Genomic DNA, 26,862 nt, shown 5'->3' with positions numbered 1-26,862 from the left:
TGGGCAAAGGGTGGAAGGAAGGGAGAGAGTGATGGGCTTCCGTCAGCCGTACTAAATCCCACACCTGACTCCACTTGAAGCCGACTCAGCAGTTCCTTTGCTTTGCTCTCTCTGCTCAGCTCAAGCAGACAACATCCCTGGCAACGTGACCTGGGAGCCAGCAGGGAAAAACCGAGTCCTCCTCAAGTGGGAGGAGCCGAAGAACCCCAACGGGCTCATCCTCAAGTACGAGATCAAGTACAGCCGGGAGAGTGAGGTGAGGAAGGGGCTGGAGGCCTAGTGGTGGCAGCAGGGCCAAGCGCTGGAACATTTATTAGCAGCAGGAGACGGAAGGTTTGAAGATTCAGGACAAGCAGGAGAGAGGAATTTGCTGCCGCACAAGGTAGTGATGGTGACTGACTTCAAAGAGGGATTAGAGCTGTTAATGGAGGATAAGGCTCTCTAATGTTACTAGCAGTCATGATGGATCAGAGGCAGTGTGCTCAGCAACACCAGCAGTGGGGATAGATGCCTTCAGGGCATCTGGTTGGTGACTGTGAGAAGGAGCAGGATTTTGGAGTAGTTGGTCCCCCTTTGGCCTGATCCAGCAGCAGTAGCATCCTGGCTCTGGTTAACTAGACCCTGCCACTTGCAGCCACTGCATCCTTGCCCCCCCCCCCCCCGCCAGCAGCCACAAGCCTGGGGTTTCAAACTTCCCCACCTACAGGCCTACTGTAAAGAGTGATCCATAGGCCCCTGAGGCAGTGGTGTAGCGTGGGTGGTCAGCACCCGGGGCAAGGCAAGTAATTTGCGCCCCCTAACCCGTGGATTTTAGCACTCGAGTGCGAGCGCCCCCCCAGATGTTGCGCCCGGTGCGGCCGGCCCCCCTGCACCCCCACGCTACGCCACTGCCCTGAGGCACCACTCACGCCTGTCTCCTCTTCGGTTTCCTTCTTCCTCTCCTGCAGAAAGTCACCTCGGTTGTCTGCGTCTCTCGCCACCGCTACACTCGGAACGGGGGCTACCTCCTCGACCTCCTCCAGCCGGGAAATTACTCTGCCAAGGTCCGGGCCACTTCACTGTCAGGGAACGGCTCGTGGACCGGACTGATCAAGTTTTACATCCTGGGGCCGGGTAGGTGGTGGAGGCTGAGCGTGGGCAAGGCAAGCAGAAGAGAGACGGGAGAGAATGGTTGACTTGGACTAAGCAACCCTGGCAGTTCAGGGAGGTTCATCTGGTGACACAACGGAGAAACCCTGTGATGATGTTGGGGGGGGGGACAGCGGGAGGCAGGGCAAGCAAGGACGCCTGGAACAGTTTGTATCTCTGGTTTAACTTCTCATGAAAATGTGGCCCCAGATGCTGGCAGGTGGGTGTTCTGGGGAACTCCAGAAAAAAAGTTTTCCTTTAGGCCACTTTCAGGGCAAGCTTGGGGGCTAATGGTGAAAGAGATCCCTTTGGGGCAAAGAGGAGAAGCACACAGCTGCTTGGATGAATAAAAACAGGGGAGAGGAACCTGCTGCTGTTCCTGGGCTCCAGCCCCAGGAGACAGCAGGACCAGCTGCCTGGAAACCTGGTAGGAGCTGTAGTCCAGTCCTCACCGCCTTCCATAAATAGATGGTCGCTTTGTGGGCCTTGGTGACAAAAGGAGACTAATCAGCCCCAAAAGTGAGCATCACCCAGGAACCTAGCCTGGCACTCTATGTGGGGCTACGTAGAGTGACCCGGAAACTGCAATTAATCCAGAAGGCGGCAGCTAGACTGGTGACTGGGAGCAGCTGCTGGGACCATAAAACACCAATCCTGAAAGACCTACATTGGCTCCCAGTACGTTTCCGAGCACAATTCAAAGTGTTGGTGCTGACCTTTAAAGCTCCACATGGCCTTGGCCCAGTAGACCTGAAGGAGCATCTCCATCCCATCACTCAGCCAGACACTGAGGTCCTGAGCCGAGGGCCTTCTGGCAGTTCCCTCCCTGAGAGAAGATTACAGGGAACCAGGCGGAGGGCCTTCTTGGTGATGGCTCCCACCCTGTGGAACACCCTCCCATAATAAACAATTATCCAACTTTTAGAAGACATCTGAAGGCAGCCCTGTTTAGGGAAGTTTTCAATATTTGATCTTTTATTGCTTTATTATTATTATTATTATTATTATTATTATTATTATTATTACTATTATATTTTGGGAGCGGGGTATAAATAATAAATTATTATTATTACTATTATTAAGATTTTAACACTTGCTAGATCCAGGGATTAGAGTAGTCTGGCTCCCACAAACTCACAATAATACATAATTTTATTTGTATACTGCCTTTCCATAGTTCAAACCATGCTCGAGGTGGCTTACAACATGAAAAAATACAGTATTACAGAAATAATCACCAACAGTAAATAAAACATTAAAAAATACACAGCCAAATTGGACAATTTCCACATAAATCATAATAAAATCTAAAATAAAGATTTAAAAAATCAGTAACAACCCCCTTTAACCCCCCCTCCCAAAACAATATACTCCAGTCCAAGTGTCTAGAGATTAATAGATAGAAAGGGAGCAACTGTTTTATGTCTCCAGTAATCAAGGCTGCCATTGTGCAGAAAGTGATGTGGTCTCTCTACCTCTAGGAGCGCAGAAGGGAGGATGTTTATGGGGACAGTATTTCTATTTCTCAGAGGCTTAGCATGTCCCATCCACTTAATTAGGGAGCCCAAATGATGGCCAGCAGTTGTACCAAAATGCTGTGGGTCATTTAGTGCATAAATTTAGAATCCTTTTTATCACGTGGTGCCAAATGTTAGGAAAGCAGACAAAATATTACCCCAGACCAGCAGATGGAATTCAGAGCAGCCGTTGAGTGGGGTGTGTGTGTGTGTGTGTGTGTGTGCGCGCGCGTTGTGTACATGTCGTTTCTAAGAGCCTGAAATGGCCCAGGATTCCCCCTTAGGATATTAAAAACACACAAACAAACCCAGTTGGGGCAAGTTGTTTGATCAATGTTAAATAGTTATGTAATAATTACATGTTTCTTTCTCTGCCCCCCAAAACTTACTTCCATCATGAACCCCCTTACAAGTAGAGGAAGAGGAACCCGGAAACCTCTATGTGCTCTTAACGCTGATGCCCGTTGTCTTGATGGTGGGGATCACCTGCCTGGCCGTCTTTGTTTTCTTATACAACAAGAAAAGGTAATATGGAACTGGCAGGACACTGGCGCTGTTAGAGGTGTCTCCCCCCCTCGCAACACGGAGTGGAGAATCTGTGGCCCTCCAGATGTTATGGGTCTCCATCCCCCAAGAGCCAGCCTGGCTGATGGTCAGTGTGTGTCCCTTCCAGAACCTTCTCTGGGGAAGGGTCGGCTCACACTTTCTACTGGCAGAGAAGTGTTGATTTAACTTGACATGGACCAGGTCAGCAATGACATTGGACCAAATCCCACAGGAGGGTCCTAAGGGGGAGGGGAACTCACCGCCACTGTGGTCCCTGCCATGCAAAGGACCTTGAGCCCTTTGTCTCTCCCTCCCAGAAGCACAGAGGGATACCCCAGTGGCACGCTGTACGCCTCAGTCAACCCTGAATACTTCAGCACCTCAAACAGTGAGTACGGCTCACCTTTCGAAGGCAGAGGCAGAGGCGGGGAGGACACCATTTTCACAGGGGCACCCTCTGTCTGTGAGGGCAAAGGGGGAGCATTGCTATGGAACTGACTGATGCTGCTGCTGATGCCCTAAGCCTCCCCTGTCCCTAGCCGGGGGCTCTCCAGGTTTTCCTAGACTCCCAGCTTGCATCATCATCCCTGACCACGCTGGTCCAGTTTTGGTCCAGTTCTTTTAGAGGGCAGCAGGTTGGGGAAGCAGCAGCTGTGCCCCCCCCGCCCCCGCTCAGTGTTGCAGCAGGGCTTGTGCAGGAGGACTCCCCACCCGATTCTACCCTTGGCCTTGCCACTCCACCACCTTCCAGGCCCCCCAGCCTTGCCTCTGGGGGGCATATGTGTGTGCCTCACACTGAGTGCTTTGTGCTTTTCCTTTGGTGCCTCTCCTTGGCTAGTGTACGTCCCGGACGAGTGGGAGGTGCCGCGGGAGAAGATAGCAGTGCTGCGGGAGCTGGGCCAGGGCTCCTTTGGAATGGTCTACGAAGGGCTTGCCAAGGACATTGAGCAGGAGGGAGAGGAGACCAGGGTGGCCCTGAAGACGGTCAACGAGCTGGCCACCAGGCGGGAGCGCATCGAGTTCCTGAATGAGGCCTCGGTCATGAAAGCCTTCAGGTGCCACCACGTGGTAAGTGGGCCGGCCCTCCCCTTGGACAGCTGAGGAACAGCAGCATATGGTGCCAGAGCTGCTATTGTTGTGCTTTGTTCTCCTGGGGGAGACACTCGTGGGACATTCTGCCTCGGGTGCCAAACTAACTTGATCAGCCTTGGGGATTATGCAACTTGATGTGTGGCTTGGTGGGCAGCGTCTGCTGCAAAATACCTCAGGGCAGCCCTGCCTGGATTCCCAGAGAGGAACAGCTTCCATGTGGTTGGATGACGTGGGGTGTGCCAAAGTTGGTGTTTGGATGACCAACTGCAGCAATGCAAAGAGGGAAAGTCGTTGCCCCCGTCTTGCTCTGCTAGAGGGTCGGAGGTGCTCATCCTGCCCCATTCAACTCCGCAGTGTGGGAATGCTAATACTGGCCTACTCGGTGGGGGTGGCGTTAGGGTTACTGGACCCCCCTCCTGTGCGTGCGCTGAGCACTTTGAGAGCGTCCTCTGCATGCCAGCTGGCCTCTTTTATCTCTGCTGGCTCTCAGGTCCGTCTTCTTGGCGTAGTCTCCCTGGGCCAGCCTGCCTTGGTCATCATGGAGCTGATGACGAGGGGGGACCTGAAAAGCTACCTCCGTTCCCTCCGGCCGGAAGCCGAGGTGAGTGACGGGCAGAGCCTCCCCCAGGCTTTCCTCCAGGGCTCAAGCAAAGCAGCCTGCTTGGGTGGAGAAGCAGCTGCACCTGTTTGCAGCAGAGCAACATGTCGCCAATACAGTCCAAAGCCAGAGGGTGGGGATTGCCCACATTACACTATGGGAAGCTGGGCTTTCATTTGTGCTGAAGTTCCATTGCCCAGGGCACTGAGGGAGCTCATAAACGCCTTTCCCATCTTGGAGGGTGGCGTCCAGTCTGGGGTCTCCTTGCCTGCCGGCTTTTGCCAGCTTCAAATAGTAGCTGGAAGACAAAAACAAAGTATGGAGACAGACTGAGCGCATGGCATTCTCCGGGAGTGGCTGAGGAAATTTTCCCAGAGAAGTCCTGTTGGTCTCTTCCCCCCTGCCCTGGGACAGGCTATTTTGTGGTTCTTTCTCCTAGAACAACCCTGGCTTGCCTCCCCCATCGCTGAGGGACATGATCCAGATGGCTGGCGAGATCGCGGATGGCATGGCCTACCTGAACGCCAAGAAGTTTGTCCACCGGGATCTTGCTGCCCGCAACTGCATGGTGTCAGAGGACTTCACTGTGAAGATTGGGGGTGAGACCAGGTTGGGGTTCAGGGGTGTTATCACTGTCATTCTCTACGAGTAGAGGTGGTCGTGGTTGAGGCTTGGACGCCCAGGGGGCAGCAGTGTTTGTTTGCTGCTGCAGCAACAACCCCCTCCCCCATTTCTGGTGGCCCCGGCCTCCCTGGACCAGACCTCCTGGTGCCCCGAGGGCTCCCTGCAGCTCCTCTGGCTGCCTGTCTCCCTCCCTGCCAAATTCTCTTCATCTTGGTTCCCCTCAAAAGATTTCGGCATGACCAGGGACATCTATGAGACGGACTATTACCGCAAAGGGGGGAAAGGTCTGCTGCCTGTCCGCTGGATGTCCCCGGAAGCCCTGAAGGACGGCCTCTTCAACACACACTCGGACATCTGGTGGGTGTTGGGGAGAGGAAGGGGCAGGCTTGTCCTCCAGAGCAGCAGGGGGCGGGGGGGGGGGGCGGCAGGTTTCCAGTCCCAGGGAGTTCTGGCACACCTTGTCACCTTTGTTTACCCTTCCATGGTATTTTCACTCAAGGATAATCTGGGACTGGAAGCAGGTACTTTCAAGGATGTGTGGGACAGAGGCTGAGGGTGTGGCTCCTGCTCATGGCACTCTCTAGTGAGCCATGTCTTGTTTGCTGGTCTTTGTGGGGCAGAGGGAGGAGGCGGAGGCCCTGCACTTGAGCAGCATCTTGGTTTGGACCCTCGTGTGGGGGGCCTGTCTGCTCCCTCCCACCGTAAACCTTGCGAAGACCACCTGTGCACAATGGCTGTCCTGGGCGCGTCTCCTCACCTGTGCCCCTTCTGTTGCAGGTCCTTTGGGGTGGTGCTGTGGGAAATCGCGACGCTGGCTGAGCAGCCCTACCAGGGCATGTCCAACGAGCAGGTCCTGCACTTCGTGATGGACAACGGCGTCCTGGAGAAGCCAGAGAACTGTCCCCAGAAGCTGTAAGCGCCCCAGCAGTGTCTGTCTGTCAGTCCATCCATCCAGGTAGCATCTGGGCTGTGCAAAGGCAGATGCGCCTCCCTCCCCCTCCCCTCCCCTCGGGCCCCTTGCTGGCAGTCCTTGGGCTGTGCATGGCCTGTGGGGGCCTCCCCATCTGGGCCCCCACAGCAAGGCGGCTTGAAACACTCCTCCTCTTGGGAGCCAGCAGCAGGCTGGTGTCAAGGCTGCCTTGTGGAGCCTTTGGGGTGGTGCAGTAGTGGAGGGGGAAGTGACCCTCTGCCGTTCTCACTCTCCACCCCACTCCCGCCCTTGTGGATCTTCCAGCCATGAGCTGATGACCTGGTGCTGGCAGCAGAACCCCCGCCTCCGCCCCACCTTCGCTCAGATCCTGGAGAGCATCAAGGACGACATGAGCGCCGCCTTCCGCACCCACTCCTTCTTCTACAGCCTGGAGAACAAATGCTGCAGCTCCTGGGAGGCTTCGGACACAGAGACGGAGCAGCTACTTCTGAGTGGGGAGGAGGAGGAGGAAGCAGCACCTGAGCCAGCCCCCCCTCAGGGCGCCCCCATCCTCAACGGCAGCCCACTCCTCGCTCTCGGCCTTGGCAGGGACCCCTTGCGGAGCCAGCCTACAAACTGCTTCCAACCCAATGGGAAGGTGGGCCTCTGAAGAAGGGCACCACCCTGGGGCCCACCTCACAGGAGACCCCCCCGCCCTCTTTGGGACCTGCGGAAAAGCCAGGATGCTTCTGGGCTGCCTACCATGGCGGCTGAAGTGGAGAAAGGACCCCTTCCAGGAGGAGGACCACCTGGTGACACTCCCTCAGGGTGATAGGATGGAGTCTCTTCTTAGGAGCAGATGACTTGACTGGGCGCTCCTGTTCTTCCCGAGGGCCTTGGCCCATTCTGGCCGCCTGCAGGTTGCCTTGCAGGCATTTCTCCCTTCAGCCACAGGGGGGTGCTGTGGGCAGCCTCCTCCCTGCCCCCCATCACTGTGGGCTGTGGCTTCGTGGGAAGAATTTGCAATCCTTCTGCTGGGGGCGAACTGGCTCTCCTCAGCGGTCCAGGAGCCAGAGATCCACTTAGGCTCCCTGTGGCAGCCTTGCCCAGGGATTTCACGCTCCTTTGTGGGACTGGTGCACACGTGAACTCCTGGCCGTGGGGCTAAAAGGTGCAGCCAGCGCCTGTGAAAGAAGCTGAAGGCCAAATGGACTGGCTGAAGAGCTCCCTGGCTTTGGGAAGGTCGAAGGACGGGCAGACTTTCCCACAGCCCATTCCTGACTCTGGGTGTGGTGGGGATGAGGGGCCACAAATGTGTTCATCCCCACAGCCACTCCAGAGGAGTTACCTTCTTTCCTTTATATCTCACCTCTCTTCCAGAATGGCACCCAGACTGGCATACTTTTTTTTTTTAATAAATAGAAGAGTAACTAACTGCCTTGAGAGAGGCTTCCTAGGAAGTCTCCCATCCAGTGTGGCCTTACTTTGCAAAGTCCCAGATTCTGGCCCGGCAGCTGGGGCCTCCTCCCCACTGCACTTTCCCAGCTGTTGCAAGGATCTCTTCAGACCAAGTGGCCACTTCAGTCCTAATGCCTGCTCCTTGTCACAGACGAGGTCCTGCAGTTTCACCGGCCTCCCCAGATGTGGACTAGAAGCACTGGGGGGGGGGGTCAGTATTTTGCTGAAACTAAGGGGTTCAGGTGAGGTCACTCCCTGGATGGGGGGATCCTCTCTCCATGCAACCATTTGTGCTGCTTTGGATTCTGTGCTGGAAGAAAAGTAGGGTATAAACATAAGAGCCCCATCTCTGGAGCTGGCTGTGGGTGGGTGGGCGGCATGAGCTGCTCCTCCTCTACCCCATTACTGCAAAGGTGCTTTTGTTATTGCTGGATGTGATCGGCTGCTTCCACAAAGTGAAGTGCAAGCCTTTGAACTCTGAATAAACCAGTTTGTTTTCCTGTAGAGCCCGATGGGCGCCTCTTTTATCAGCATTGCAAGAGGCAGCTCTGCTAAAACTTGCTTCCAGCGTGAAGAACTGAAACCAACCTCCCTCCCATAGGAATTAAGTTTCTAATGGGACCAGGTGGTTTTTATAATTAGCCCAGCTGCAGCGGTGTGTGTTAAGAGAGTGTCGCTGCAGTGAGAGGGGTTATTCCTCTGCAGCAGCTGCTGGCTCCATGAAGATTTCCCCCTCTCACGGACACACACAAAAACACGTGTGTGATATAAGTGCATCTGCTCCAGCTCTGGGCATCCCCACTGTGCTCATGTGGCGCCTCTAAGGTTCATAAAGGAATGTGGGCTTTTGACTGGAAAAGGTGCCCTGTTTCCCTGGCGCATTGATCTTTGAAGACTTTTCAAGAGTCTCTGACAGTGCAAAACTTGGCTTACAGAGAGTATGTGACCCCTTTGTACATGGATTTACAGACTCCTGCAAGGAAGTCAGGCTTATGAGTTCTGCTGGCTCATCCTCAGTTAAGCCTTTTCCTGTTGCAAAATAAGCAAGACTGAAACTGCCTGTTTGGACCTTCCAGGAGACAGTTTTGGGAAGGCGGATTGCAAGCTGTGGTTGGGGAAAGGGATTCTTGAAACAAAGGGTCGTCCTTGTTACACCTTGTAATCCAGAGTGAATGACAGTGCAAACACGCAGCAGGCCTCAGGAAGGGGGCGGCTATAAAATGCAGGGGGGGGGGGGAGAGAGACAATTCCTTTGAACATAGGAGTTCACTGAGATGAAGAACTTTCTAATGGCAAGAGCTGTTTGACAGTGGAATGGACTCCCTCAGAAAGTGGCGGCTCTCCGTCCTTGGAGGTTTTAAAGCAGAGGTTGGATGGCTGCCTGGCCGGGATGCTCTAGTTGAGATTCTTGCATTGCAGGGGGTTGGACTAGATGACCCCCTGGGGTCCCTTCCAACTCTATAGTTCTATGATTCTAATGAAGGTGATCTCTGTACATGGTGCAACCCCCTGTTGGCCTATAAGGTGCTTCCCCCCTGCCCCACTTTGCTTTCTTTCATGGGACTGAAGAAGTGGCTAGTCTCTGTCGAAGTTGGGGGCAGGGAAGAGACAGAGACAGAGACATCTGCCCCCACCCAAGAAGCGCTGGAAAGGAGCCAAGCAGCCGTCCCCTTGATGCTGTGCCTCTGCTGGTGGCTGCCTTGGGAAATGATGCCAGCTAGTCAAAATGCCAGCCCAGGAGACTGGGCAAAGTGGTTCCTCTAGTGGCGCTGGGGCCCAGATCCGCCACATCCTGCCCCCATGGCAGCTGCGAAGAAGCCTGGTGCCCGGAGGGATGGAGGTCCTGCTGCTGCTGAGCCAGTTGGAACTCAGTCCTTCCCTGAGAAGGTGGGGGGCAGGGGGCTCTGGCCCTCCTCACCGGTCCTGCCTGCGGAGGGGGGGCGATGGCGGGTAGTGCCTGACGGGGGGCACGTCATAGTGGGCAGGGATGTGGCTGTTCTTGGGGGAGTCGTAGTGGTTGGGGGGAATGGTGGAGGCTGCGTGTGAAGAGATGCCTCCTGCGCCAGCCGAGCAGCTGCCTGGAATGGGGAAGAAGAGGAAGAAGGAGGTCAGCGTTTCCACGGGACACAGAGGAGGGCGCAAAGTGAGGGCATGGGGAACCTCAGCCCAGTTGCAAAAATGGAAATGTTGAGGAACGGAGGAAGCTGCCATCTGCTGAACCAGACCAACAGCCCATCTCAGGCTCGTCTACACTGACTGGCAGCCGCAGCTCTCCAGGAGTCCAGGCAGGGAGTCCCTCTCTGCCTGGCACTGAGCTGCATCCCTTGCCACCAAGAAGGGAAATGAGAGCCATAACCCCCCCCCCAATACCTCCTGCCTCCTCCTCCTCCTCCTCCAGGCTCTGGGCAGCCTCCTCAAAGAGGCCGATCTCGGCGTAGGACATCTCGCGCTTGACGGGGGACTTCATCTCCATGTAGCTCCCCTCCGAGGGCTTCCCTGTGAGGACGGGCAGGTCCTTGATGGTGGCATAGGGGTTCTCGCTGCTCAGGGAACTGTCGCTCCGTCGGTACAAGGTCTCCTCCTTGGCGTAGCCTGGAAGGGGAGGTGGGGCTTTGAGCAGTATCGCGGGCCCCCTGCAAGGGCAGTCGCAGACCCCACCCTGGACTTGGTGGCACCAGGCAGAAGTGAGGCCAGAAAGGGCCCACCAGAACGATCCAGGGTTGGAGTGACCCCCCTATGAAGGAAGGTTGCAGCATTTGGGGCTTTTCAGTTTAGAGAAAGGAGGAGGAGGAGGAGGAGGAGGAGGAGGAGGAGGAGGAGGAGAGATGATTGGAGTGCCTAAAATGATGCATGGTGAGGCAAAGTGGGCAGAGAAAAGTTTTTCTCTCTCATAACACCAGAACTTTTGGACATCCCAAGGAAGCCGATTTTGGGAGGATTCAGGACAGATAAGAGAGTTTCCTCATGCTGGGCATAGTTAATCAGTGGAACTCCCTCCCACAGTAGGAGGGGAGGACCACCAACCTGGATGGAGGAGAAAACAAATTCTTGGAGGAGGAGAGGCCTATCAATGGCTACTCGCCAGGATGACTATGCTGTGCCCTCCACAGGCAGGCAATGCTCTTACCTTTGCTGTAATACCTTCCAAGTCCGTTAGTGTAGCTGTAGCTGCGGTCCATCTGGGGGCCTCCTGCAGAAAAGGAAACGGAGTCCAGGAGGGGGAGGGATTCTGTTGGGTGAAGCTCACTGGGTCTGAGCCCCAGAACCTATCAGTGGGGTTCAGACCTGGCACAGCACATGTGGAGGAGAGGACACCCTGACCAGCTGATGCTGGAAACAGACTCATGTGAAGCCTCACAGCGACACCTGCTGCCATTTGGGGTCCATCACGTTGCTGAAGGTGGTTCTGGAACATTCCTTGCTCCCCCATTTCCAGGGAGGCCTCCAGGTTTGCCGGAAAGGCCAAACCCCTTAGGGAGAAATGTGTGCTGGGGTGGCTGCCCTTTGGGGAAGGGTCTCTACAGGAGCAGCAAGAGGGACAAGGGCACTCTGTGAAAAAGTGGCCGTGTTCCTGAGTGACGGGCACAGATGGGTCTCTTTGCCTCAGCCCAGGGCTCGTGGTGGAGGAGGAGGGAGATGCCACAGCCTTACCTGGCTCCGCTGGAGGGGCCCTGTGGTGCTTCCAGTCGGCGGGCAGCGTGGCATTGCAGTCGGCCCCACACACTCCCGGCCAGTCTCGCTCTAGGCTCTTTGTGCTGCTGATCAGCTGGGGAGGGGGAAGAAAACAGGCAGTCACCCTGGTGCCAGACCAAGTGGGACCCTAGCTCAAACAAAAGTTTCTCTCCAACAATTAAGATTCTTTATCCAAGACATCTGTGAAGGCTAGGGGTGGAATGGGCAAGGGCCTGGCAGATGAAATTCCTGCCTTGGGGTAGGGCTTGTTATGGGGCTCCCTTTCCGGGTCCATGTTTTAGCACGTGGCTTCTGTGCTCCAGGCACGTCTCCCTGTTTAAAACCCATCCCGGAAAGTGTCTGTCTTTATTACTGACCACAGCCAAGTGGGGCTCAGCAACATGGAACTGTCCAATGCCAGCTGCGGTTTGCAAGTGACCAAAATTGTCCCCTGCAGAAGCCACACTTGGCCCCATAGCTGGCTCCCTCCAGGGGTGCAAATCAGAAGAAGCCAAACATTGCAGCTACTTGGGTTTTGGTTTGCACACAGGTGCCCAGACTGGTGAGCGGACTTTTTGTGCAGTTAAAAAGGAGGAAAGTGACGCTGCCACCACTTTGGAAGCTCTGCCTCCTGCAGCAAAGAGCCCAATCCCTGCGCACCTCTCAGAAATGGGAGAGGAAATGTCCCTTTAGACATGCGTTTCTTTATTTTCCAACTCTAAAAGCACACATCTGACAACACACAATAAACTTCCTGGCAATTTTGTAATCCTATGCTGTAAATTACAGTAGACCCGCAACTTAACGAAATGGCAGCTTTGTGTCAGTGGCCCAGGAATAAATGAATGATGCCAAGTGGGGAGAGAGCAGTTGAAAAGGGCCGCCTGAGATCTCACCAAGGCCCCCTGTCCCTTCCAGGGGTCTTGCCTTTGTGCACAAACCCCCAGAATGTAGCCCCCATGTAAGTTGTGGGCCTACTGCATAATGAATGCCCAAACGCCCTCGCCAGGTGAAAGGCCCACGGCCAGCCCCGGAGTGGTGCTGCACTCCCCGGAGAGATCCTTACCTTGCTGGGGCCAGGCTGCTCAGGGGGGCTGGGGCAGGGGAGGCTGGGGCAGCAGGGCGACAGGGTGTGGTAGCTGGGGTTGGAGTAGTAGTGGGTGCAGCTGGGAGGGACGTCTAGGCAGAAAGGCAGACGGAGACAGGTCAGTACAAAAGCCCCCCATTCTCTGGAAATTCACCGCCCTCACCATCCCGCCCCAGCCCAATTTCATAGATATTGTCGCGCTGAATCACAGAATAGCAGAGTTGGAAGGGATCCCAAGTGTCATCTAGTCCAACCCCTACAGGGTGGCCATGCTGGCAGGTGACTGCCCAACCTCTGCGTCAAAACCTCCAAGGAAGGAGACCTCTTCACCTTCCAAGGGAGTCGGAAAGTTCTGCAAGACTGGAGTCTTGCTTTGTGAGGGTGGCGTGAAGAGAGAGCCAGGCGGGCATTCCTCACCTGGCATGGCGTACTCTGAGGCATCCATCCTCGCTGTGGTGTAGGCCACAGCCATGTGGCGATGCTCCTTGTCCTTCTGCCAGTGCCGGTAGCAGAGGAAGGCCGCCAGCATGCCCAGCAGCAGAACAGCCAGGGTGATGATGCCCATCACAGCCCCCAGGGAGGGGTTGCCAGCAGGAATGGCAGGAACCATGGTCAGGGGGGGTGGGTCGAGTGTCCCTGCACAGGGAGGCAGCAGAGTTGCACCTTCTTGCCAGAAATGGGGACCCCCATCTCTTGAAGAGGGTGGACAAGCTCCCCCCTCCAAGAGCTTCTCTCCTCCTGGGTTCAGAGGGGACCACCTACCCTCCACCATTTAGAGATTGGCAGACAGGAGGAGATCTTCTCACCTCCCCACCTGAGCAGAGCCATTTCAGTTTCTCCACACCTGTCTCTGCTCACAAAAGTCTATTGTGGTGGATGCCCAAGGGGCACTTTGACCTGCCACCCCCCTTCTTCCTCCTCCTCCTCCTCCTCCTCAAACCACAGAGTTTTAGCATTGGAAGGGATCTCCAGGGCTCATCCAGTCCAAACCTCCCACCCTGTAATGCAGGAATCAACAGCTGAAGTCTTCTCCTCCTCCTCCTCCTCCTCGCAGTTTAGAGCCCCTTTCACTCATGGGAACGGAGAGAGGGAAGCGGGGGCCTCTTCGTACTTACGGGTCTCACAGTGGGCTCCAGTATAGCCAGAGGGGCACAGGCACCTCCCGGAGTCTGGCTCGCAGGGGGCCTCCCACCAACACTGGCACCTCTGGGTGCAGCTGGCCCCAAAGAACCCTGCAGGGCAGCCTGTGGAGGAAGCAGAGCGGCACAGAGGCGGCGGGTGGGCCGCCCACCGTTTGAAATGTAGGCAGAGCCCAGCTACACAGGCCAGGTGGGTCCTCCTCCTCCTCCTCCTCCTCCACAGCCAGGTAGCACAGGAACCCTCCCTTGGGGCACAGCAGCCAGCAAGCAAGAGGGTTGTGCCCAAGTTTCTCCCCCTCCTCTCCGCATTGTCTCCTTCCAACAAGTGGATAACTCACGTTCGGAGCAGTCACTGCCTGTCCAGCCAAGAGGGCAATCACACAAGCCGTCCACTGGGTGGCAGATGGAGTGGTTGGCACACTTGCAGGGCACAGAGCATTTCTTGCCGTAACGCCCTGGCTGACAGGCTGGGGGGGGGGGGGAGAGGGAGCTCAGTGCCAGAGCAGCAGACTTCTTGGGCTCCCCACCGCCTGTCCCCGTGGGGAGGGCAGTCTGCCCTGGCAGCCAGGGCCACCACTGAGCCCACCGAGACTCAGCCCATCTGACACGCCCCCTCCCCCACTGGTAGGCTGGCTAGCTTACTTACGGCGCTGGCAGGTGACACCCCGGAAGCCTGGGGGACAGTCGCAGCTCCCATCCTTGGGGGAGCAGGGGGCCCCGTTCTTGCAGAGACACAGCTGGCTGCAGTTGGGCCCCCACAGGCCGTTTGCACACTCCTGGCTGCAATTGGGGCCTGGGGGACAAAGGAGCAGGAAGCAGCTCAGCACCACCTGTGAGTGGCTGACAGCAGGGAGGGAATCCTAGAGGCATGGATTGCTCACAGAATCATCATAGCCTTAGACTACAATCAGAATTGTAGAGTTGGGTGGGACACCCAGGATCATCTAGCCCAACCCCCCCCCCCAAATCAGGCTTTTCACTCTGCCTTAGACACTTTAACAGCCAGTTTCCCCTTCTTTGTAGAGACAGAAAACGGCTATTACCAGTTTTCCGATTGTAGATTTTCACCAGCAGACAGATAAATCTCCAATTTGCCATTTTTCTTGTCCCACAATTTATTAAGAGAGGATGCCAGTCTTTCTACCCACGAAGGGTGCTTACATGGCGCTGAATGCTCTTCGGCTTGCCAGATCTTTTAGCCCTTGCCCAAGCCCCCAGGCGCAGACAGCAGAAAGCAGCCTTCATCAAAACATTTGAGGTTCTCCATGATTACTCTGATCTCCAGACTGAGATTAATAGTCAGATAACCTGTATCAGTCACCACATAATGATCTTCTGTCAGTGGTGAACTAAAAGTAATTCCTAATATTTAGTTGGAAACTCCTCTCTAGCATTTTGAATCCATTGGTTCAGGTCCTCCCCCCTGGAGCAGCAGAAAACAAGCTTGTTTCATCTTCCTGTGACAGACCTTTAGGCTATTATTAATATTATTAGTATTATTAATTACAATCATCATCATCATCATCATCACATGGTGTCAAAGGCTCAGGAGCAGAGGCACAGGGAAGAGAGGAAATGGAGAGCGAAGGGGAAGAATCTGAGGGCAGCGTAGGAGAAGATGACAGTGGCCCGAGAGATTCCATGAGCCTCTCCAGCGAATCAGAAGATTCACAGAAGGGGGCGCCGGTGGCAGGGCAAGGGGGGTCCCAAGGGGGACACTCCAGAAGCAAGGGGCCAGCGGGGACTCCCAGAGCAGCAGTTGGAGATCAGGACCAGCTTCCCCACCAGAGCGTACTAGGGGGGAAGAGTCCCAGGTTTCGGGGCCAGCGTCTCCCCCAGCAGGGAGAGAAGATGAGTCAGGGCTGACCACGCCTCCATCGGAGAGTCAGGCAACGGAGGGGAGGTCAGGTCCAGCCAGCATCCCGGAAGAGGGAAGCAGTGATAGAAGCAGTGTAACCGTCAGGAGGAAGGTCACTGGGTTGGCGCGAGCGCCAAGTTCAAATGTACAGGCGCGCGGGACAGCAGAGAACCCGGATTGGGAACCAGGTCCTAAAGCCCGCCAGAGGCAGGGGGAGGAGTCAGGGGACTCAGCGTCAGAAGAGTCCAGAAAGGGGAATGCCCCAGCGGACAGGAGGACCCAGAGGAGGAGAGAGCAGAGGAAGAGGTGGAGCAGGGCTAGAGTCTTAAACTGGTGTCAGAGGGGAGGAGATTCAGACGGAGCTTCGGCGGTCTAGGGTTTAAGACGTAGAGCTGCGCGCCACGGCTTTGAAATAGAGACTGAACTTCAATAAAGACTTTTGTATATAACAACGACCTGGCGTTGGTCCTCTGTGAGCTGGGACCTTGGGGCAGCTCTGACACATGGCCTTAGGACAATTGCTTTTTTGAGGCACTGAAGGAAATGCAAGGCAAGTCATGGTTTAGCAAGCAAAGCTTGCGGGGAAATGTATATATTTATGATTTTATTGAATTTCTATACTGCCCTTCAGCTACAGGGTAGTTTAGCCCGACCACCAAGGTCTGCACCAGTTGAAGTTTCCAAACCACCTTCTCCAAGTACCTTCTCTACATTCTTACTGACTGAAACTCATCCATCACAACAGGGCTAGACTGTGCTCTGGACACCCCATGAGGTTCACCTGCTTTAACAGCAGAGTCAAGATTCTGGTGGATCCAAGAGATTTTACACTTAAAATGCTTCGCAAACAAGTCACAGTGAGATCCTGCAGACTCTGCCACCTTTGTCAGGCCAGACTGTAAGAAAAGCTCTGCAGGACAGCACAGTGAGCAGGCCTTTGCTGCTCTCATTGCCACCTGGGAGGCTCCCTCACCAGGTTCAGTTGCATTCCACAAGACTTTCCCTCCACTAGCATTTGAGCCGCCTATCAGGATAGTCCACATTTTGGCCAGGGCTTCAAGAGGAGCGCCAGTCGTATCAGCTGGAAAATCCCCCTGAGCTGTCTGGAAACCCATTGGATCCATCAGCCGCCAAGGGTGGACCATCCTCATAGGGGTATGTGCCCCCCGCACCTCTGCAAAGGTGAAGAAAGCCTCGATCTCAACAGGAAGTGATCTTTCCCTGACAAGGGACTGATGTCAACATGCCCCACTTTCAGATCACCCTGAAAGAAGGAAGGGTTCCTCCAGCAGGCCTGCCTTGCCCTTAGGCCACTCACAGGTGGCTGGAACCCCAACCTTGCCTGACAACCCCTAACCCTCTCCAGCCCAGGACCCACGGCAGGTGGGAGATTGAGCCCCGCCCCTGCTCACCTGTCCACCCAGGTAGGCAGTGGCATTGCCCCAGAACAGGATCACAGCGTTCTGCGTTCTGGCAGGAGCACCTGCTGCTGCAGCTGAGGCCATAGAAGCCTTCCTGGGGGAAGGAGGGAGAGAGAAGGGGGCTTGCTCAGCCGTGCAGTGGACAGGAAGGCACAAGAGAAATCTCCCCACTACTGGTTCTATCCCTCTTTGCCAGCCACCCCTGGATTTGGAAAGGAGGGACTGTCCCGCCACCATCCCCTGCTCGTCAGGCAAGATGTCTCATGCACAAGAGGCATAGCCCTCTTCCAGCTGCCCAGGTGCCAAGGCAGGAGGCCGCTCCACAGGTGTGCCCAGGGGGCACCCCAGCTCTGCAGTGATACGGGTCAGAAAGCAGCCCTTTGAGAAGCTCTGTTCCTGTCAGGCAGATCCTGGATCACCCAGACTGGGCACACAAGGAGCTGGCAGCCTTAGCTTTGGCAACAGACAGGGGCAATATCCCACCCCACTACAATCCATTTGCCAGAAGCAGGGTGATGCCCAGCTCCCATACCCCAGGTTGAGCCATGTAAAGAGGGGAGGGGGAAACTCTCCACATGGCGCAGTGGGGGGACCTGGAAAAGGAAGTGGAGAAAGCCCCCCGCTCAGTGCCTCTCCCGGGACAGCCACAGCAGCCCCCCCCAAAGGAATCTGTCTATATATTGGTGGCAGCTTAACCGTGCTCCTTCCCCTCCCTTCCCCAAGGGCCACCTACCGGGCAGGGCTCCTCACACTGGCGGCCATGCCAGCCTGCCGCGCATGCGCATGCCCCACTGACCGGGCTGCAGGAAGCTCCGTTGGCGCAGCGGCAGGTCTCGTTGCAAGCAGAGCCCCAGGTGCCTGTGGGGCAGGGGAGGGAGCAGTCTGTGCCTTGCCAACCTGGGGAGGCAAAATTGGCAGAAAACAAGGTGCCCAAGGCAGGGAGGGGGAGAGAGGGAGATCAGAGGTACACACAGAAATGGAGCTTGGATTTTCTGCCCCCTCCTTATGCTTTGCACTAGCAGAGCATGCCAAGCCTGGCCAAGGGAAATAACTCCAGATGACCTCAAGGGATCCCTAAAGGCAGGTTCCCATAACCTGCTGCCTCCCCACACCCCATGTCTCCCCACCACCTTTCCTACCTTCCTTGCAGACACAGGTCCCGTCAATGGGAGAGCAGGCGAGGGCGTTGTGGCAGGTGCAGGGCAGGGAGCAGTTGACCCCAAAGGTCTCAGGGGGGCAGTGGCTGGAGCAGTGGGCACCCTGACGGCACAAGATGGGCGTGAGGGGAAGGAGGGGCCACGCACAGCTGGGGAGACAATCCCCCCAATGCACCCCTTTCCTTTCTGGTGTTACCTGAATTTATGGAAAGGTTGGGGGGCTTGCCCCTCCAGCAGACATCATACCCCCCAACTACCAAACTCAACACAATCACTCCTGCAAATGTTGCCACGAAACACTTCATCACACAGTTTCTTCCTATCTCTATTCAAAGGGCCTCCACTGCACATTACAAAATGCAACAGTTCACTGATAAATGTATCTAAGTATTGGCTCAATGGGAAAATTTTAGAAAGTCGGTATTGCATTTGCACCATTCCAACTTCGTTCTGTTCAGGAAGGAAATGGCTACCAAGAGGGGAGTCTGGGATGTCAGCAGCCATAATCCCTCAAGCCTGAGACCATGGTACTCAGCAGCTTCCTTGCCTGGGTGATAATCGCTGGCATCCTGGCCTCTGAGTGCCAGACACAGGTAGCCATTCCAGAAACAATAGAAACCCAACTTCAATTTATTAGGATCTTGGTCAAGATCCAGGGGTGTGCAAGATCCAGGAACATGTACACACTCACCTTTTGTTTTACTTAATGGGTGTGAGGTGGAGGTCAAGGGAGGGATGGGGGGAAACCTGATGCTCAGGTTTCTGCCAGAAGACCCTCCCAGATTATGGCATAGCTGTGTATATGATGTATGTGTGATGTTTCACTCAGGGTGTTGTGGGTAAAAGGGGAAACTTATAAAACAGCGAGCCATCCTTTGTGCAGGGCTTCTTTCTGCTTCTTCCATGTGGTAGTTGGAAGTCCTGTTGCAACAGTTCCTTGAATAAAAAGCAGGCCTACAGACTGCTGTTTTGCTCCAGTACTCTTAGCTGGTGTCTGTCTGGCAAATCCAAGTGAGCCAGGAGTTTTCCTTTAACACTTGCATCAAGGGGAGGAAAATATTCCAGCACAGAACCAGGGGTGAGACCCCCTATCAGGATGCCCAAGTTTTTCTCTCCTGCAAATGGCCCTTTAAAATTTCTGAGACCCACCCCCCAATCTGTTTCCTGCCTGCCCCACCTGGCAATGCAAGCCCACAGGACCTTCAGAGTGGCCATCAGGCTGTGGGTTAGGAGAGCGATTTTACTTGCAGTTCCAATTTGTCACACCCTCCAAATACACGATCCAGGCTCTGCTTGCCAGTGGGGCACAACCCTTTCCTGCCCATGCTAGATCTAGCCGTCCGCCTAAGACGGAAGCCCAGGGACCTCCGAGGGGGACTCACCATGTAGCCTGGCGGGCAAGCGCAGAGCCCCGTCTCGCCGTCGCAGGTCCCTCCGTTCAGGCACAAACAGGGCTCCTGGCAGCCAAAGCCGTGGTGCCCAGGGGGGCAGGTCTCGTTGCAGAGGAGTCCTGCCCAGCCCGGCTTGCAGGTGCATTCTCCCGAGAGTGGGTGGCAGCTGGGGGGGGGGGGCAAACAAGGAGATGATGGCTGCTCCCGGACATCTTCCCTCGACAGCTTCTAGCTTCTCTGAGCCTGGAGGCCGGGGGGAGGGGGGAGTCCCAGAGAAGAAGGGCTTTGTGGGGGGCAGGGGGTGCAAAAGGCAAATCTTCCCCATCTGCCAAATGGGGGCAGATCAGTGGAGAAGCCCGTCTCCCGCAGGGACGCCCCTGCCAGGGGGCAGAGCAGGAGGACTCAGGTGGGACCTTGCTCTTGAAGGAGGGCTGGGCCAAGAGCGATCCAGGCAGCCTCTGTACAAATAAAGAGGGCAGGAGGGCAAGGGGAGTTTCCAGAGCTTCTTTTCCACCTGGAAGTCTCATTCTAGGCTTCCGGTTTGCAGGTGACCAAAAGGAGAAAGAGGGGCACCTGCCCGCCTACCTCTGTGTGTGGTGCGGGTGGCAGAGGCAGGGCAGGTGGCAGGAGAGGCCATGGAGACCTGGCAGGCACTTTCGCTCCTCGCAGCGGCTGCCCAGGAAGCCGGCTTCACAGAGGCAGGCTCCGTTGATGTGGAAGCAGCGCCCGCCGTTGGCGCAGTCGCACTCCTGCCCGCAGTCCTGCCCGTAGCGGCCGATGGGACACTTCTCGCGGCACCTGAGAGCGTGGGGAGAAAGAGACCACGGTTGTTATGGATAACGATTTAATTTCCTGAAATGGGAATGTTTGCTTAGGTGGATTTGCTGTGTACTTTTAGTATGGTATTTTTTTCCTTTGACTATAGCTCTCTCATGTGATTGGTTGACGTGAGTCACATGGGAAAGGCATTCCATCCCGTTGTGACTGTTATTCCAGCAACTGTCATTTATTAACTGCCTTTTCTGCTCTTCTCTCTGTGTGAGTGAGGGACAATGGCTGAGAGATCCTGAGTGCCTGTCAGCATGATCTGCCTGAAGTGACGCAGAAAGAGGAAGATCCCGAAATGTTAATAGGGAGAATCCTGTGCAGGAACAAAGTGAATAAGCATGAGATTGTAGGTGTGTTCTCAGTTATATGTTTATGAAAGGAAAGTTATTTGACTATAAAGAGTCTGGATATTCTATGGTCTTTATCAATCACCCAGAAGAGTTATTTAGCTTCCTAGCTGTAAGCTACTCTGCATATCATCAACACAGACACACACACAGACACCCCCCCAAACAAGGGGTGGGGTGCAGAAGGATGTAGAGCTGATCAAGATCCATTTAAGAAAGGACATCCTTCTTCAGTATGCGGTTTTATGAAACACCAATGACAGCTGGCAACAGATTCTGAATTTAACACCATCCCCGTGGCTGCTTTTAAAGTCTGAGGGGTTATTTTTCTATATGAAGGAAAAACTCATGGGGGGGGGCGGCAAGCCTTGTGGCTGGCACAGCTGATGAGAGAGAACTGGTGCAGCGAGGTGCCCAGGAGAAAGAAGCTTTGCCCCCTCCAGCCCCTCAGCTCAGCCAGGCAGGCTCCATGGGGGTGCTACAAATGCCCCCAGGTGTGCCTGAAGCCCCCTGCATCCCCTGGCCTCCTCTCCTTCCTCTGACTTAGATGGGAAAACCATCAGGGGCTTAATTTTTCTCCTCCATTGTCTGCATTAAAAAGCTGGCAGAGAGCAGTTTCCTTCCGCTCCAGGCTGCATCCTTTTCTCACCCGGGGGAAAGATCCACTCGCCAAGGGGGGCCCAACTGGCTTCCTCCACAAATACTCACCAACTGGGGCTGCAGCTGTTGAGCCGCACAGCAGGGAGAAGGAGGGGCTGGGGGCAGAAGGAGAAGGGCCACGTGGGGCCAGCCTGTCCAGCAGCCCTGGGACTCCAGGAAGGGGGCTGCTGGGCCATCCAGGGGCACAAGCTCCCCACCTGCCGGGGACCCTTGTAAGGCCAATACAGTTATGCTACTTAGGTATCCCTTGTCTTCCCATCATCATTTCTTTTTTTATTTGCCATAGGTTTTATTAAAGTCAAAAAAAGATATACAAAAGCTAATATCCAATATCTTTTTAGAATCCCAAAGATGAAATAAAATAAAAACACAAGCCAAAAAGAGGAACAGAAAAGGTGCGGGGGGGGGGGGGGAGAGAAAAAAGGGAAAAGAATAAAAGGAAAACTTCTGATTCTTCGTTTTTCTGCTATATATAGAAAGTTATTCAAAACATCCACTCCAAGGTAATACCCAACTATTCCGCTTTCTAAAAACCAATATTTTCTTCAATTCTCAGATCATGCAAAAAGTCCAAAAGGGATTTCCAGTCTTTAGTAAATACCAACAATTATTTTTCTCTAATTAAACACATCAGCTTTGACATCTCAGCTAAGTCCAATCATTTTAGCAACCATTCATTCATGGTAGGTAATGATGAATCTTTCTATCTTTGTGCAAATAAAAGTCTCGCTGCTGTGGTCATATATTGAAATAATGTTCCATAGTCCTTCTAATTACCGGTATATATCCATTACTCCTAGAAGGAAAAGTTCTGGTTTCATTTCATTGTTAACCTACAGCTCCCAATTCCATGTCTTCAGTCTCATCCGTTAGCATTTCTTCCATTTCCCATTTGAATTTCTCCATAAAGTCTGTTGCTAATTTTGTAGAACGTGTATTAATTCTGTAGGTTTTGTTTATTTCATCCACTTCCCCTCAAAAAGGATGCAAGGCAATTAATCACTTTGTCCCCAATGTCTTCACCCTCCTGAATTAAAGGTAGAACTCTTTTCTCTCAGCTCCTTTAATGCCAAATTATCCAAATATATTTCCCTCTCTCTGTGTATTACTCCACTTTTCCAAAGTCTCCACTATCATTTAGTTACCTTATTTCTCCAGACAACAGAAGAATCCTTTCTTCTATCCTAGCAACATGCTAGGTCAGCCAAACGCCTCCCAATGAACTGTTCCTTCTGGTCTTGTCAAAATTTTTTTGTCATTTTTAAAATCCAAACTGTCCATATCATTTTTAATTTCATTTTTAATTTCACTCACCTCTTGAAGAGATTTTGCTTGTTCTACCCTCATCTGCTGTGAAATGTCAACAGTGAGTGGGTTTTCTATAGATGCCATTATTTCCTTTGCTGCCCTTTTCCTAGTATCCAAAATGATGAGTCTTGAGACTTTTTTACCCCCCCCCCATTTCCTGCTTCACTTTTTAAGCATGTGGACACCCCTGCTGCCCGGTGGAGTGTACTCACCTCTCCCCCGTGTAGCCTGGTGCACACTGGCACTGCCCAGACTCCTGGTTGCAGAGGCCTCCGTTGTGGCACCTGCACTCCCCTTGGCAGCTGGAGCCAAAGCGCCCTTCGGGGCAGCGGAAGGAGCAGATGGAGCCCTGCATGGGGGGCAGAGAGAGAACCCCGATCACAGTGGTGCCAAGCGCAAACCCTGCCCCCCAAGGATAATCCTACTTGTCCACAAGAAGAAGAAACAACCAACTCCCTGCCTGGGTGGAGGCCGGGGGGCACCTAATGGCCAGCGTGGCCTAGTGGTTAGCGTGTTGGACTGGGATTGGGGGGAAGCCAGAGTTCAGTTCCCCCACCCCAGCCATGAAGCTCACTGGGCATAACCTTGGGTTGGTCACCACCTGTCAGCCTAACCTACCTCACAGGGTTGTTGTGGGGGGCTGTTAAATGGGGAGAGGGAGAGCCCCTTGGAGGAAAGGCGGGATGCAATAGTAATAATAAAATAAATGAAATGAAATCATGCCCGGGCATGACTGTCGAAGCAGGAATGACTCTCTCAATGGGGTGCACAGAGAAAGAGGGCACTCTTCCTGACCCCCAAAAGTCTCCCTGCAGGGACAGTTCAAGGGCCCCTGAGGACCCTCTTGCAGGGGGAGATGGGGGGGGGGGAGAAAGAAGGCAGGTGGCCTGCAATGAAAGGAGGTGATAGCTGGAGATGAGGAAAGAGGAGCTGCAGAGCGTTTCTTGCCACACCCTAAGCAGAGAAGTAATATACAAACTGGGGGGAAGTGAGGCCAGAAAGCCCAGGGCCCTCACCTGCCCTGCAGCAAGGGGGCAGGAAATCCCAGCCCCCACGTAGGTTGCAATGGGTGCTGCCCCCAACCCCCCTGCAAAACTGTGGGATGTGAAACACAAGAGCAGTCAAGTACAACCTTCCTAGAGTGAACATGTTTACACCTGGGGAGGAATGTTTGTCCAGCCAGCTGGTAAACTTCCTGTTTCCTTCTGGGCTGGGAAAGACTTCCTCTGCATGTGACTAGAGGTGGGCGTGGCCTCCCCTGTGCAGGTAACGACAAAAAGCACAGGGCAGGGCAGCCATCTCTCTCTCTTTTGACTACATGCATCGAGAAGCAACATCTGCTTTGCCAAAGATGCTTTTTTGGCCTCCAGCCAAGAGAGGACAAAGGGACTGTCTCCTTATGAGATGAGTTTCCAGGTGTATGTTACTTTTCTAAGCTAAGTCTGCCTTCTGGGATCCGATTGTGAACAGAATGTGAGTGAGTAAACTCTTTTTATACTTTTATAGAAGACTTTTTCGTGTCTTATCTTTTATGAGGTAATAAGGGGGAAATACCAGAACAGTTATTCTAGAGGCTTTAGTCAGCCTGAGCAAATGCATCCGCTGTGAGTTTAAAAGGGGGAATGTTACTCTGCTAAATTGTGAACTTGTTAACACAAGTTGGAAAGGCTATAATCTAACAATATATCCTCTCCTGCATCCCTGAACATTCCCACAAAAACCCACTTCGCTCAGGTTGGGACTCAGCTGAAAAGGCAGAGCCCTGCGTTCTCCTCACCTGTGGTGGCACCTGAGCAGGTGAACACTCAGGTCAGTGGCTGGACGGACAGTGCAGGCCACTTCCCCCATCCCCATCCACAAGTGCCCCAGGCCCCTCCTCTCTCTCACACACACATAAACGTACCATCCATCCTGGAGGGCAGGCGCACTTGTTGGTCTCAGGGGGGTGGCAGATGCCCCCGTGCTGGCAAGGGCACAGGGCCAGGCACTGGAAGCCACTGGTGTCGTTTTGGCAGGACTGCTCGCAGCTGGAAGAGATGAGGAAGGGTGAGGCTGAGCTGGCAAGGACCCTTCCCCTCAGCCTCACCTTTACAGCGACTCTCCGAAGCACTAGAAACTCATTCTAGCTTTTGCCCTGAGGAGAGATTGGAACCCAGCTCCAGACCATAACGGACCTCAGGCCAGTTCACCAGAGCTCTACAGCTCCCCCCAGCTTTTCTGTGTGCCAACCTGCATCCTCGAAGTGCTACTCACTGTGGGCCGCTGAATCCCGGGGCGCACAGGCAGGCCCCTGTCTCCGTGTCGCACTGGGCACCATTCTCGCAGTGGCAGCCCATCTGGCAGTCCTGGCCGTAGGTACCCGGGGGGCAGAGCTCCTCGCAGGAGGGGCCCTTGTAGCCCGGCGGGCAAAGGCAGGCCCCAGACAGGGGGTGGCAGCTGCCTCCGTTCAGGCACCCGCAGGGCTGCTGGCAGTCTGGCCCCCAGGAGAGGCGGTTGCACCCTGGAGGGGGAGGGGGAGGAGAGGAAAGGCAAGTGGGGTTCAGGGCAGACTGCACCAACCAAAGGATGGCCAAGAACTCTGGGCGGCCACACAAAATGGGGGTACCCCCACCAGCCGGGTGAGTGTTGGGAGGGTCTTCCCACACAAGGCTCTAATAATATTTAAAATAAAAATAAAAATTACATGCCGCCCATCTGACTGCGTTGCACCAGTCACTCTGGGCGCCTTGCAACAAAATACTAAAAACATACAATAAAGCCTCAGTTACAGGTAGGTAGCCGTGTTAGTCTGCCGTAGTTGAAACAAAATAAAAAAATTCCTTCCAGTAGCACCTTAGAGACCAACTAAGTTAGTTATTGGTGGGAGCTTCCGTGTGCATACACACTTCCATAGGCGCCAACTCCATGGGCCTGAGGGGGCCCAAGCCCCCTCAAAAATTCGTTTGGGGGGGCAGAGCCCCCCCAATAATTTAAGAAAATTATTACCGTAAATTTCGCTCTATAACACACAGATTTTTTCTCCTAAAAAGTAAGGGGAAATGTCTGTGCGTGTTATTGAGCGAATGTGTGGTCCCTGGAGCTGACTCGCCGGAGCGCAGGGGCAAAAATAGGCAAAAATCAGGCAAAAATAAGATCTGGCGGTCGGGCGGAGGGAAGGCGGAAGCTGCTGCTTTCCTGCATTCTGCCTCAGGGTCTTACTGCCCACCCGCTTCTGTTGCTGCGTTTGCTCAAACTCAACAAAAAGCAGGGAATCCCCTGCCCTCCTGGCAAGCAGAGGGTTAAGGAAAGGATCAAGTCCTTCCTTCTAATTCTTTCCTAGTCACACTGCGTGCAGGCTCCAGCCCACCACCTCCTCCTCCTCTCCGTGCTCTAGGGATGCAGGTGGGAGAGAGAGAGAGGGGGCTGGCTTGGGGGGGGGACTTTTGCCTTCCTTTCCTCCCCCCCACCCCGTTAAACTCCTCCCCTGCATTCTTAGCCAGCTGCTTCTCCGCACACCCCTCTTGTGCTTCTTGTCCCTTCTGTGTTTTTCCTTCCCTCCCCATTTAAAACGTGGTGACAAAGCACGGATCCACATGGATCCTCAGGATTTTTGCATTGGGTCACCCCAAATTCACCATCAGATCACATAGCATGTCCATGGCTACATCTTGCACCAAAAAAATCACGCACCCACTGTTGCCTAGGGTCACAGTGGTGCAAAAACGTGGTTACAAAGCACGGATCCACATGGATCCTCAGGATCTTTGCATTGGGTCACCCCAAATTCACCATCAGATCACATAGCATGTCCATGGCTACATCTTGCACCAAAAAAATCGCGCACCCACTGTTGCCTAGGGTCACAGTGGTGCAAAAACGTGGTTACAAAGCATGGATCCACATGGATCCTCAGGATTTTTGCATTGGGCTACTCCAAACTCACTGTCAGATATTAAAAATCTTTATAAAATAGAGAATTAAATACATACAGAATGTTAAATTTTCAGTTTCGAAATATTAGTACTAGTTTAGTACTGTATTTCTATATTACTATAGTACTGTATTAGTTATTTTCAAATACTTAAATATTTTTAGGGTGTAAGACCCAATTAAAGCCCGTTATTTACATACAGTATTACAGT

At 54.0% G+C, this 26,862-nt stretch overlaps 2 protein-coding genes across 4 annotated transcripts in view; one reads left to right on the top strand and one right to left on the bottom strand.

Annotated features, from left to right (window-relative positions):
- INSRR (insulin receptor related receptor) overlaps positions 1–8,377 on the top strand; it is a 39,454-nt gene extending 31,077 nt beyond the window's left edge. The window contains exons 13-22 of one of the 2 annotated variants that reach the window (XM_083715511.1): positions 120–256; positions 948–1,113; positions 3,062–3,170; positions 3,509–3,579; positions 4,030–4,259; positions 4,774–4,884; positions 5,321–5,480; positions 5,733–5,862; positions 6,283–6,417; positions 6,740–8,377. In XM_083715511.1, the coding sequence (XP_083571637.1) occupies positions 120–256; positions 948–1,113; positions 3,062–3,170; positions 3,509–3,579; positions 4,030–4,259; positions 4,774–4,884; positions 5,321–5,480; positions 5,733–5,862; positions 6,283–6,417; positions 6,740–7,085 (1,595 nt within the window). In that variant the 3' untranslated portion in view covers positions 7,086–8,377. Of the gene's footprint in view, positions 1–119; positions 257–947; positions 1,114–3,058; positions 3,171–3,508; positions 3,580–4,029; positions 4,260–4,773; positions 4,885–5,320; positions 5,481–5,732; positions 5,863–6,282; positions 6,418–6,739 lie in introns of both variants that reach the window. The other variant, XM_083715510.1, reaches the window with a different exon arrangement.
- PEAR1 (platelet endothelial aggregation receptor 1) overlaps positions 7,810–26,862 on the bottom strand; it is a 32,206-nt gene continuing 13,153 nt past the window's right edge. For both annotated transcript variants that reach the window (XM_083715599.1, XM_083715600.1), the window contains 17 exons: positions 24,995–25,241; positions 24,645–24,768; positions 22,954–23,090; positions 20,184–20,396; positions 19,590–19,764; positions 18,190–18,310; positions 17,784–17,947; positions 17,042–17,144; positions 14,418–14,564; positions 14,110–14,238; positions 13,748–13,876; positions 13,050–13,268; positions 12,612–12,724; positions 11,525–11,639; positions 11,001–11,063; positions 10,244–10,465; positions 7,810–9,951 (listed from right to left, as the gene is read on the bottom strand). In XM_083715599.1, coding sequence (XP_083571725.1) covers positions 9,788–9,951; positions 10,244–10,465; positions 11,001–11,063; positions 11,525–11,639; positions 12,612–12,724; positions 13,050–13,268; positions 13,748–13,876; positions 14,110–14,238; positions 14,418–14,564; positions 17,042–17,144; positions 17,784–17,947; positions 18,190–18,310; positions 19,590–19,764; positions 20,184–20,396; positions 22,954–23,090; positions 24,645–24,768; positions 24,995–25,241 — 2,585 coding nt within the window. In that variant the 3' untranslated portion in view covers positions 7,810–9,787. The remainder of the gene's footprint in view (positions 9,952–10,243; positions 10,466–11,000; positions 11,064–11,524; positions 11,640–12,611; positions 12,725–13,049; positions 13,269–13,747; positions 13,877–14,109; positions 14,239–14,417; positions 14,565–17,041; positions 17,145–17,783; positions 17,948–18,189; positions 18,311–19,589; positions 19,765–20,183; positions 20,397–22,953; positions 23,091–24,644; positions 24,769–24,994; positions 25,242–26,862) is intronic.

This window comes from Podarcis gaigeae, assembly GCF_964106915.1.
Source record: "Podarcis gaigeae genome assembly, chromosome: 16".
NCBI lineage: Eukaryota > Metazoa > Chordata > Lepidosauria > Squamata > Lacertidae > Podarcis > Podarcis gaigeae.
The sequence above is the reverse complement of the archived record's forward strand: the minus strand, read 5'-3'. Positions and strand labels throughout refer to the sequence as shown.